Source organism: Ursus americanus, chromosome 8, assembly GCF_024610735.1.
Source record: "Ursus americanus isolate L20-20 chromosome 8, mUrsAme1.1.p, whole genome shotgun sequence".
Taxonomy (NCBI): Eukaryota; Metazoa; Chordata; class Mammalia; order Carnivora; family Ursidae; genus Ursus; species Ursus americanus.
The window spans coordinates 21,361,946-21,374,671 of NC_142134.1; the positions used below are offsets into that span (position 1 = coordinate 21,361,946).

Genomic DNA, 12,726 nt, shown 5'->3' on the forward strand with positions numbered 1-12,726 from the left:
ATTTGAAAACAACTGCCATGGATGCCAGCAAGTCTGTTCAGGGTCATACATACAACTAACCACCTGAGCACCTTCTTCTCCTACACATAGCCCCCCTCTCTTTTCCCATACCTTCCCCCTTCAAAGCCCTCTGGCTTTGCCAGGAAGATGAAGATGGCCTTTGAGACATCTGTCCACCATCTTCCCAAGTTGTTGGCTTCCTATAAGGGAACTTTCATTCCCTACCATCACTTCCCTCAAGTATTGATTTTCTAGTGGTGAGCAGCTAAACATGAGTTTAGAACTGGTTCTCTATCCAATAACAGTACAAGGACAATTAACCCTGCAGAGCCCACAGTGAAGAAAGAAAGCACAAATTCCCCAAGCTGGTCATTGGGAATGATGGTAAGATGCTTCAACCTCTTAGTTCCCAGACCAAGGAAACAAACCTAAATGCAAAGGTCTTTAATTCACAGTATACACTGTATTGTGGAGAATGGCACCCCCATTCTCTTAAACTATCATCTACAAATTGGCACTTCAGTTGTACTTTCATTAACCCATTCCAATGATCTTTCTGCTGGCACCTCTGAATGTTTCAGAATATACTATGAGACATGAATCACATAGATAGGTTCTTATTCCTGCAGCTCCTTTGTTCTAAAATAGGTCCCTGGTCTGACACAATGTTATAGGGAACCCTGTGCCTGTGCATCAAATATTCCATACTCCCCCATTGATAGATTCAGTGCAATCCCTATCAAGATTACAACAGCATTTTTTTACAGAAGTAGAAAAAAAGTGTTAAAATCTTTATGGAACCACAAAAGACCCCAGATAGCCAAAACAATCCTGAGAAAGAACAACAAAGTGGGAAGCATCACACTTCCTGATTTCAAGCTATTGTTTAAAGCTACAGCAATCAAAAAAGAATGGTACTGGCACAAAAATAGGCACATAGACCAATAGAATAGTATTGAGAGACCAGAAATAAACCCATGCATATATAGTAAACTAATATTTGACAAAGGAGCCAAAAGTACTCAATGGCAAAAAGATAATTTCTTCAATAAATGACACTGGGAAATTGGATATTCACATGTAAAAGAATGAAATTAGACCCATGTCTTATACCACTCACAAAAATTAACTCAAAATGAATTTAACATTTCAGTGTAAGACCAGAAACCATAAAACTCCTAGTGGAAAACACAGGGAAAAATCTCCTTGATATAAGTCTCAGTAACAATTTTTGGGATATGGCATCTAAGGCATAAAGAACAAAATACAAAATAAAAAAATAACTAAAAGATATTACAGCAAAATGAAAAGCTTCTGCAGAGTGAAAGAAATAATCAACAAAATGAAAAAATGAGCTATGGAATGAGACAAAGTACTTGCAAATTATATATGTGATAAGAGGTTAATGCCCAAAATACACAAAGAATCCATACAACTCAATAGCAGAAAAACAAATAATCCAATTCAAAAATGGGCAAAAGACCTGAATAGATGTATTTCCAAAGAAAATATTCAAATGGCCAACAGGTACATGAAAAGGTGCTCAACATCACTCATCACCAGGGAAATGCAAATCAAAACCACAATAAGATATCACCTCACACCTGTTAGAATGACTATCATTTAAATGACAAGAGATAACAAATACTGGTAAGAATGTGGAGAAAGGGGAACCCTTGTGCATTGTTAGTGGGAATGTAAACTGGTACAGCCACTGTGAAAAACAGTGTGGAGGTTCCTCAAAAAATGTAAAATAGAACTACCACATGATCCAACAATTCCACCTTTGGGTATGTATGTGAAGGAAACAAAATCACTATGTCAAAGAGATATCCACACCTCCACATTCACTGCAGCATGATTCACAACAGCCAAGACATGGAAACAACCTAAGTGTCCATCAACAGGTAAATGAATAAAGGTAAGTGGATAAAGAAAATATGTATGTGTTAGAATACTATTCAGCCATAAAAAAGAAGGAAACCCTGCTATTTGAGACAACATGCATGGACCTTGAAGGCATTATGCTAAGTGAAATAAGTCAGAGAAGGACAAATACTTCATGATATCACCTATATGTAGAATTTAAAAACAAAATAAAACAAACTCATAAAGAGATCAGATATATGGTTACCAGAGGAGAGATGTGGTGGAATTGGATGAAAGCTGTCAAAAGGTATAAACTTTCAGTTATAAGATAAATAAGTACTGGGGATGTACTATACAACATTTTAACTATATTAATACTGCTGTACAGCATATTTAAATGTTTCTAAGAGAGCAAATGCTGAAAGTTTTATCACAAGAAAAAAAATACTTTTTCCTTGCATTTATATGAGATGATGGATGTTAACATATTGCCATAATCATTTTGCAATACGTGTCAGTAAGTCATTACACTGTACATCTTAAACTTATATAGTGTGTCAATTATATCTCAGTACAACTGAAAGGGAAAAAGAAGAAAATATTCCATAAGGACTTAGACAGCAGAACTGGCATGTGACTATACCAATTATGTCTATTTCTATCAGACTGAATTGCTGGACCTTCCAAAGTGGAAGGGGTCCACCATGGTCAGTTTTCCACCAAGTGGTTGGTTGGTTACCTTGACAAATGGTGCTCTAGCAGAGGACTGGCCTGGATTGCTGACAGGTTGGACATTCGAAGGTCGCAGTAGCTATATCACCTTGGTAAGCAGGAGCACATGCTGTGGGGCTCCTGCATAGCCCCACCTCTGCTACCGTAGTCCCTTCCTCCATGTGCCCATCATGCCAGCACTGAGGTGGTATATGAAAGAGGCAGGGTGACAGCAACTGGCTATGTCCTTCTGTCTACCTGGCTGTGTATGCCTCTTGTGCTAGGCACGTTGTGACCACTTCCACGTGAGCAACCGCATTTGCTTCTGGCATTTACCACTGCCTATCTGTCCTTATATAGTCTAACTGTGACCCACTTCTGTGTTCACAGAAAGTGGATGACCTCTGAAAGGGTTCTGCCTCCCACAATCTTTAAAGACCTCATCTAGCTGAAGTGATAGTGCAGCTACTGTCCATTTTCAGCTTGCACCCACGTACCAAATGGCTCATTTGTATACCAAATGTGGGCTTGTAGCCAGTTATAAGAAAGTCTCCGCATAGCCATACATGTAAGCTGAGGAAAAGGTGCATATCTAACATCCGTGAAAACCTGAGACTCGACTCCTGCTTCTGCAGCTGGCACACCTACTTTGTTCCCACTCCTGCCCTGTTCCAGATGGACTACACCTCCCTCTAATCATTGTTGCTGGGACTGCCTGACCTTATGACTTGGTGGGTCTGAAAGAACTCAGCTCATTATGGGCAATTTCAAGTGTATGGCCCCTTGCTGATTCCATGGCCAGCTGCTCCATTTTTACCAGAACCCAGTAGTATGCCAGGAGTTTCTGGAATATAATTCTTTCTTAAGGACATATAATTCTCCTCTGCTTACAGCACGGGCTTGCACTCAGTCTCTCCTGACCCCTTGCTTGCTTGGCTATGATGCACTGCTTTACCTTAATGCTGTTGCTAATACTGTATTCCTTTCCTGTAATAAACTCTAGATTTGTAAGCATTGTCACTGTGGGTCATTGCTTAGAGATAAGCACCTCTGTGAACCTACTGAAGGAAAAATGTAGCACTCCTCTTAAGCAGAGAGTAGCTAATTTATGCCAATTTTTTCCTATTGAATCAACAAAAGAGTAGAGCCGATTCTGAAATATACGAAGTAAGATATTCATAGGAATCTACTCTATACCTGATCCAATAAATACTAGAAAAATATGGGAAAATGCAATAAATACTAGTTGGTTATTAGCTGGCTTACTGTATAATCGTGGTAAATCGTGCTACTGGATTTTTCCTGGAATCTCACTTCATCAGTATCTGCCAAGTAATTTTCAGATTATTATGTCCAAAGGTTTGTGTGATTTATTTCTAATTTTCTAAATAATGGGAAGATAATCTCTAAATAAAACTTTCACATTGCTAATCTCTACAAGTAATTTAGCCACAGTTAGTATGCATTAGTCAGGGAAATTTAAAAACAATTCTAAAACACCCCTTGATTCCTTACCTGGGAAAAGCAATTCAATAGGCCTTTTCGTTCTCTAGTGGCCACAGGCAGCCATAGCTGAAATGAAGGGACTGTGTTTATTCAACATGGAAGAATTACCAAGAAAGAATCTGGAAAGTCATAGTGCAAAAATTTTGCTAAAATTTTTCAAGTATTTTTATATCAATTTAGGGGATTGGCTTAATTAGTTTAAGGTAACACTAACTCCAGGAGTAAATATTGTTATTTGAGTTACCGTTATTTGGTTTAGCAGAGATAAATCTAATTGCTGATACTATTATAAATGTCCTCTCATAGTTTATAGGTAGCATCCAGTAAAATGAGCAAAGCACAATGGACATAGGATGAAGAGCCTCTTTTATTCTCCTTAACCACCTTACGGCTCTCCGTCTCATCAAATAGCTAACTGGTTCAGGTCTTCATTTTTTTCTCCTACGTCCCTTCCTTCCTACTCCTATTTTAGTATATGTGCTGCCAAACTGAGCACCCTTCCTCCGTAATCTTAATCATATAAAAACATTGCGGTTAGTGTGTGTGTGTGTGTATACACACACTACTTGTATACTTACAGTGGTCTGAGATGTCAAATGATAATATAGAGCTCTGGGTCATGGTAGGCAAACTCAAAAGAGATGATTAAAAAGAATGAAAGCATAATTTACAAATATATCCTAAGATTAGTGGAAACCAACATAGGATGATGTAGTGTCGTTGGGCTAGCAATACTGGGAGGTCATTAACACGATTAGGCCTAAAAGGAGACAAGAGAGGAAACAGTTCTTAGAACAGAGAGCGCTGCCAGCATCCAGAAAGGCTGCTGTAGCTGATGGAATGAGAAGCTGGCCAAATCTAAGACATGCAGCCACTTCCAAACCACAACCAGCAGAAAGATGAGAAGGAATAAATTCTCTAATTCTTCTTATCCTGCCCTCTGATCTCATACTGGCTGAAACAAAGCCAAAGCTAAAAGACCTGGTTAAGGACTGCAGAGGACAGCTTCTAGGAACACACATGTGGGTGGAGAAGAATAGAGAATGCATCCAGCAAAGATAATATGGCCACTTTGTATGTGAAGCATTGAAATTAACTGAAAACTAATAGCCATAGAATAATATTCTATATAACAGAGGAGTAACTGAAAGATAATAAATACTTGCAAAATGTTTGCTGAATAAATAAAACTTAGACTGAACTGTAACCACAATACTAAAGTTAGGTGACTATAACTGATTCTTATTTAAATTCCTAGCAATTAAGGCACTATCTACTACAGTAGGCTCCCAATGAAGGTTTATTAGATAGTTGGATGAATACATGGATGCCTGGATGGACACATGGATGTATACATGACTCATAAAATTTTACATGTATAACCTTGAATATTATCTAGTCCAGCCCCTTCACTTTGCAGATAAGGAAATGGAGTTTCAAACTGGTTAAAATACAATACAGAATTAGAACCCAAATCTTATGACTCTAGGCTCTTCTAACTAAAATATACCATCTCTCATTTACTACTTAAAACTTGCTTCATTCAAGCAGTAATCAAAAAGCTCCCCAAAAAAAACAAGAGTCCAGGGCCAAATGGCTTCCCAGGGGAATTCTACCAAACATCTAAAGGAGAAATAATATGTATATTACTGAAGCTGTTTCAAAAAACAGAAACAGAAGAAAAACTTCCAAACTCCTTCTATCAGGTCAGCATTACCCTGATCCCAAAACCAGGCAAAGATCCCATCAAAAAGGAGAATTACAGACCAATATCCCTGATGAACATGGATGCCAAAATACTCAACAAGATCGGAGCCAATAGGGTCCAAAACTACACTGAAAGGATTATTCACCACGATGAAGTGGGATTTATTCCTGAGATGCAAGGGTGGTTCAACATTTGCAAATCAATGTGATAAAGCACATTAATACAAGAAAAGACAAGAACCATATGATCCTCTCGATGGATGCAGAAAAAGCATTTGACAAAATACAACATCCGTTCCTGATTAAAATTCTTCAGAGTGTAGGGATAAAGGGAACATTCCCCAATATCATAAAAACCATCTACGAAAAGCCCACAGTGAATATCATTATCAATGGGGAAAAGCTGAGAGCTTTTCCCTTAAGGACAGGAACACAACAGGGATGGACACTCTCACCACTATTGTTCAACATAGTACTAGAAGTCCTTGCAACAGCAATCAGACAACAAAAAGAAATAAAAGGCATCCAAATTGGCAAAGAAGAAGTCAAACTCTCTCTCTTCACAGATGACATAATACTTTATGTGGAAAACCCAAAAGACTCCACCCGCAAATTACTAGAACTCATACAGCAATTCAGCAATGTGGCAGGATACAAAATCAATGCACAGAAATCAGTTGCTTTTCTATATACTAATAATGTAACTGTAGAAAGAGAAATCAAGGAATCGATTCCATTTACAATAGTACCAAAAACCATAAGATACCTAGGAATAAACCTAACCAAAGAGGTAAAGGATCTATATTCTAGAAACTACAGAACACTTATGAAAGAAATTAAAGAAGACACCAAAAAATGGAAAAACATTCCATGCTCATGAATAGGAAGAATAAACATTGCTAAAATATCTATTCTGCCCAGAGTAATCTACACTTTCAATGCCATCCCTATTAAAATACCATTGGCATTTTTCAAGGAGCTGGAACAAACAATCCTAAAATTTGTATGGAACCAGAAAAGACTCCGAATCACCAAGGGAATGTTGAAAAAGAAAAACAAAGCTGGGGGCATCACATTGCCTGACTTCAAGCTATATTACAAAGCTGTGATCACCAAGACAGCATGGTACTGGCACAAAAACAGACACATAGACCAATGGAACAGAACAGAGACCCCAGAAATGGACCCTCAACTCTATGGTCAACTAATCTTTGACAAATTAGGAAAAAATATCCAATGGAAAAAAGACAGTCTCTTCAATAAGTGGTGCTGGGAAAATTGGACAGCTACATACGGAAGAATGAAATTGGACCATTCTCTTACACCATACACAAAGATAAACTCAAAATGGGGGCGCCTGGGTGGCTCAGTCATTAAACATCTGCCTTCGGCTCAGGGCGTGATTCTGGAGTTCTGGGATCGAGCCCCACGTCAGGCTTTTCCGCTGGGGACCTGCTTCTTCCTCTCCCACTCCCCCTCTCGCTGGCTGTCTCTCTTTATGTCAAATGAATAAATAAATCTTTAAAAAAAAAAAAAAAAGATAAACTCTAAAAGGAGGAAAGACCTCAATGAATCCTAGAGGAGAACATAAGCAGTAACCTCTTTGACATCGGCCACAGCAACTTCTTTCAAGACACATCTCCAAAGGCAAGGGAAACAAAAGCAAAAATGAACTTTGGAGACTCCATCAAGATAAAATCTTCTGCACAGCAAAGGAAACAATCAACAAAGAGATGACCCACAGAATGGGAGAAGATATTTGCAAATGACATTACAGACAAAGGGCTGATATCCAAGATCTATAAAGAACTTCTCAAACTCAACACTCAAAAACAAATTACCTGGTCAAAAAATGGGCAGAAGACATGAACAGACACTTTTCCAAAGAAGACATACAAATGGCTAACAGACATACAAAAAAATGCTCAACATCACTAGACATCAGGGAAATACAAATCAAAACCACAATGAGATCCCACCTTACACCAGTTAGAATGGCAAAAATTAACAAAACAGGAAACAACAAATGTTGGCGAGGATGTGGAGAAAGGGGAACCCTCTTACACTGTTGGTGGGAATGTAAGCTGGTACAGCCACTCTGGAAAACAGTATGGAGTTTCCTCAAGATATTAAAAATAGAGTTACCCTACAATTGCACTACTAGGTATTTACCCCAAAGATACAGATGTAGTAAAAAGAAGGGGCACATGCACCCCAATGTTCATGGCAGTAATGTCCACAATAGCCAAACTGTGGAAGGAGCCGAGATGCCCTTCAACAGATGAATGGATAAAGAAGATGTGGTACATGTATACAATGGAATATTATTCAGCCATCAGAAAGGATGAATACCCACCATTTGCATCGACATGGATGGAACTGGAAGGGATTATGCTCAGTGAAATAAGTCAAGCAGAGAAAGACAATTATGATATGGTTTCACTCATATGTGGAACATAAGCGATAGCATGGAGGAACATAGGGGAAGGGAGGGAAAACTGAATGGGAAGAAATCAGAGAGGCAGACAAACCTTGAGAGACTCTGGACTCCGGGAAACAAACTGAAGGTCTCAGAGGGGTGGGGGTGGGGAAGTGGGGTAACAAGGTGATGGGTATTAAGGAGGGCATGTGTTGTGATGAGCACTGGGTGTTATACACACTAATGAATCATTGAACACGACATCAAAAACTAATGATGTACTATACAGTGGCTAACGGAACATAATAAAAAAAAGGATGCAGCAAAAGGAGCCACTGTTGGTGAGGTATAAATTAGTACACCTGTTTTGGACTTTTTTAGACTTCTATGGCTAAGATTAACATCAGACAGACATGCAGACGTTTATGGAAGTATGCCAACCCTTACAATATTTATAATAGCATACAACTGAAAACAACCTAAATGTCCATCAATATGGTATTAGTTAAATAAGTTATGGTAAATCCAAATAATTAAAATGAACTTATTATATTTTCAAAAAATGAAATAAAACTTGCTTCATTCACATCAAAGTCAATTACTGATGAACAAAACACACATACACACAGAGCAAGAATCACCTTACAAAGTGTGATCCATGAAACATGCCTGCTGTACTAGCCTTACTACTGAACCAATTCTGAGGCATCCACTTGTCTCTGTGCAACCTAAGTGAGCAATGAACTTGCATCCACAGGAAGTACTTGAGAATTTAAGTCCCCAGAACAAATGACATTTAAAAATTTTCATTACCCAATCCAAAATATATATATTTGCCTTAAAATTATTCAATTAAATCTTTATCTTATTTTCTATGAAAGTACAATAAGAATAAGCTAAACCAGGGGTGCCTGGGTGGCACAGCGGTTAAGCGTCTGCCTTCGGCTCAGGGTGTGATCCCAGAGTCCTGGGATCGAGCCCCACATCAGGCTCCTCCGCTATGAGCCTGCTTCTTCCTCTCCCACTCCCCCTGCTTGTGTTCCCTCTCTCACTGGCTGTCTCTATCTCTGTCAAATAAATAAAATCTTACAAAAAAAAAAAAGAATAAGCTAAACCATGCCAAATAATAAATAAATTTATCATTTTCCCAAATATATCATTTTCCACTTTAAAGACCTTTAAACTTCTGATTGATGTATTAATTTCTCATTCCTAATTAACATTAATATTTTTATTACTCATATGAAGAACCCGACCTTGAAAATTTTTTTGAAACCTTTCTTAATGATACTAGGCTTTAGCTTAGCAATTTTCCACATGTGCTATGAAGATGAGTTTATTCTATTGGATGTTTATTATCTATATTTCATTGTTATTAATTTAAACATGCAAAAATGGGGATGCAAACATTGTTTAGTACTATACAATCTTCATTCTAGTGTGTTAGATGCAATGCTTTCACAACTTTAAACGTACTAACTGTATAAAATCTTTAAAAGTTTGTTTTTGAAGCCAGAAGCTATGCCGTAAATATCACTTGGATGTATCCTTTAACAGATAATTTCAAAAGATCAAATCACTTGCCCAAGGTCACACAACTCGTGTGTGGCAGAGACAGGACTAGAATTAGATGCTTCTGCTTCCTAAAAATTACGTTCATATCTAGCACATGACTGTTTTGAAGAATAAGAACTTTTCAAACCTTGCAATCAACATTTAAGTAAAATCCTGCTTAACGTGATCTCTGGAGTGCAAGAATTTCAATCCACTACACTGCAGAATGATGTTGTTGCAGATATGAAATTTGGGGAGTTGGCTGCAGGATCCAAATCCTTCCCAGACTCCGCTGTGATTTGGCGCCGCACACTGGCGCTCGTTCCGTCTGGCCTAAATAGGGAGGGGGCAATTTGGGGTTGTGTCTTGGCTCCAGGGCAGTGCCTGTTCAGACTGCCTCCGTCTGGCAATATCCCAAGGCTACAGGGATCCAGCGTTCACCTCCTGCCTCTCAGGACCGGTAGGCTATTCTTTTCCTGCCCAGCCTGGTTCGCCTCAAGGAGGACAAGAACTTTATCCCGCCGCCCCCACCCCATAATACCCCTCATCAAACACACACCTTTAAAGAGGCAGGGAGAAAGATGGTTGCCGAGTGGAAGACAGTAGCCAATCCCATTACGTCCAATTTCGCAGTTTAGCAGGCTTTTTTTTTTTTTTTTTTTGTGACTATCAACATTAGTTGTGATTCTCGACTCGATAAATACAAGTCAGGAATATGCCTGCACAACGACCTGTACTGCGTATCCGTAACTGAGGGGCTTTCTGCGCCAACTACTGGGGGGTGGAAGTTATGAACTTCCCAGACGCCCAATATACTAGCAGATACACACACCAGGTCGGTGTTGCCACGTGCGCTGGAAGGGTACTGTCTTCTCCGCTTTAATGCAAATTGGCAAAGCAAAGAGAAACGGCGTGCCAGACCTGAACCACAGCCCAGCGCAAGGGGCTCCGCAGGTCTCCGAATCCGGCTTCCTCCTCACACGGAATGATTTGGAAGGAGTGGGCCGGGAGACTGCACGAGAGGACAGACAGATATTAAAGACTCCCCCGCGTGCGTGCGTGCCTGCGTGCCTGCGCACGTGCGTGTTTCCGCGTCGGCCACGAGGGGCCCGAGTTCCGCAAGGTCTGAGGCCGCGCGGGGCGGGTAAGGACCGGGCGATTCAGCTCCCGCGCTGCCCTGGTGCCGAGGTCGGGAAACTGCGGAGCCTGACCTCGCCATCCTCCGCCGCCAGGGGGCGATCACCTCACGACGCGGGGGCTCTGGAGGGACTGAGAGGGAGGAAGGCCGGGGATGCGGGGGGGGGGGGGGGGAGTCCACCCTGAGGCGCCGCGACCTTTACCTCCAGGTAGTACAGGTCCACGGTAGTGATCTGCGAGTCGAGGAAATCTTCATAGGTGTTGAACTGAGTGACTATGTTGTCCAAGGCCGTCAGCCCCTCGTCCCGATCCATCGTGATCTCTGGGCCAAAGCGTCCCTAGCGACAGAGGCGCGAGGGACGCGTCCAGAGGTTCCACCCACTTGGTTTCTTCCAATCAGTTGGGAACCGGTGTGGAGCCTTGTCCGTTAATCCCGTCCCGGTGTTTGTTGTTAAGTTTCAAGTTTCCTTCTAACTCCTGGGAACGCGGTCTCAAATTACCCGCTCCAAATTCAGGTCTGGCACCAGTCAGCTGACTCAAACCTTGGTGAAAGGTTGAGCTACGTGAGAGATGCAAATTGCAATCCAAAATTAAAAATTATGAGACTACCAGGATGTGTAGACAAAATATTATACATCAGTGCTATCAATCTCGTTCTAAAACTATGTTATGCTGGGCACAAAGATCGAGGTTAGCACTCAGGTAACAAAGTCTATTTTTGCAAGAAGTGTATCCCACAACAGAAGTCTTTGGAAATGGTCTTGTGTCCAAATATAATAACAAAATATTTAATGATTTGTTAAATTATTTTAAAAATTGTATCTTGAAGGCAAATTATTGCTAATGTTTGGATATGAGGAAGAATTTACAAATTTCCAAAATTAAAGGAATTCAATGAAAATATCTTTGAAGACCTTTTGGCTCCAAGTGATTGTTTTTTAAACTTTTATGAACTTTGTGTTTCAATAAGCACACAATGAAAGACCTTGCTTTTGCTGAAGCTGTCTTTTTTAGAGGGCAAAATACCTTTGGAAAATTAGAAAGTATAGGTTCTTACTACAGACTTTTCCTTTAGAACAAATTTTGCATTTTTAAAATGGATTTAAAGTAATCCAATGTGAAAGCTGGCAAAACTTTTTAGAATTCATATTTAGATTTTAATATTTTACAGATCATATTTGCAAATTAACATATAGTACAATACTAAGCCTGTGGTAGTTGCTCTTTAAGTACTACTTGAATTGATTTTGAAGATTTTCAGATGTGCTAAAAAAATTTCTTTTAATGAAAATATCTGGTAAGATACTTGGCAGTCAGCTTCCCCAATTTAAAAAGGTCATCTCAAAAATTAGGGTTTACAGATGTACAAATTTTAAATGATATAGACACAATAATCTCTAAGATACCACTGACTTATTTTTTAATTAATGAAAGTGTCCTAAAATATTTTGATAGGCATTTTGGACTTTTTAAAATGCAATTTAATCATTCAATTCAGAAGAACAGAAAGGATAGAGAAACCCTGAACACTCAAAATACAACAACAAAAAAAGAGGCACACTGGCTGGCTCAGTCAGTAGAACATGAACTCTTGATCTCAGGGTGGTGAGTTGAAGCCCCATGGCGGGTGGAGCCTATTTAAAAAGAAAAAAGAAAAAAAGAGTAGTACAAAGCAACGATAACAATATTGAACCCTCCCTGCGTGCCAAGCATCCTTAACTGTATTTGTGCTCCGATCAACAACCACCAACAACTTCACATCACCCAATATCCAAAAAGATAATGAGAAGTCAAATAGCCTAAGAATGAGAAGAAATCCATGT

At 39.6% G+C, this 12,726-nt stretch overlaps 1 protein-coding gene across 1 annotated transcript in view; it reads right to left on the bottom strand.

Moving 5' to 3' along the window:
• CFAP299 (cilia and flagella associated protein 299) overlaps positions 1-11,299 on the bottom strand; it is a 570,296-nt gene extending 558,997 nt beyond the window's left edge. The window contains exon 1 of the mRNA XM_045793116.2: positions 11,107-11,299. Coding sequence (XP_045649072.1) covers positions 11,107-11,217 — 111 coding nt within the window. The 5' untranslated portion in view covers positions 11,218-11,299. The remainder of the gene's footprint in view (positions 1-11,106) is intronic.
• Between the last annotated feature and the right edge of the window lie 1,427 nt (positions 11,300-12,726).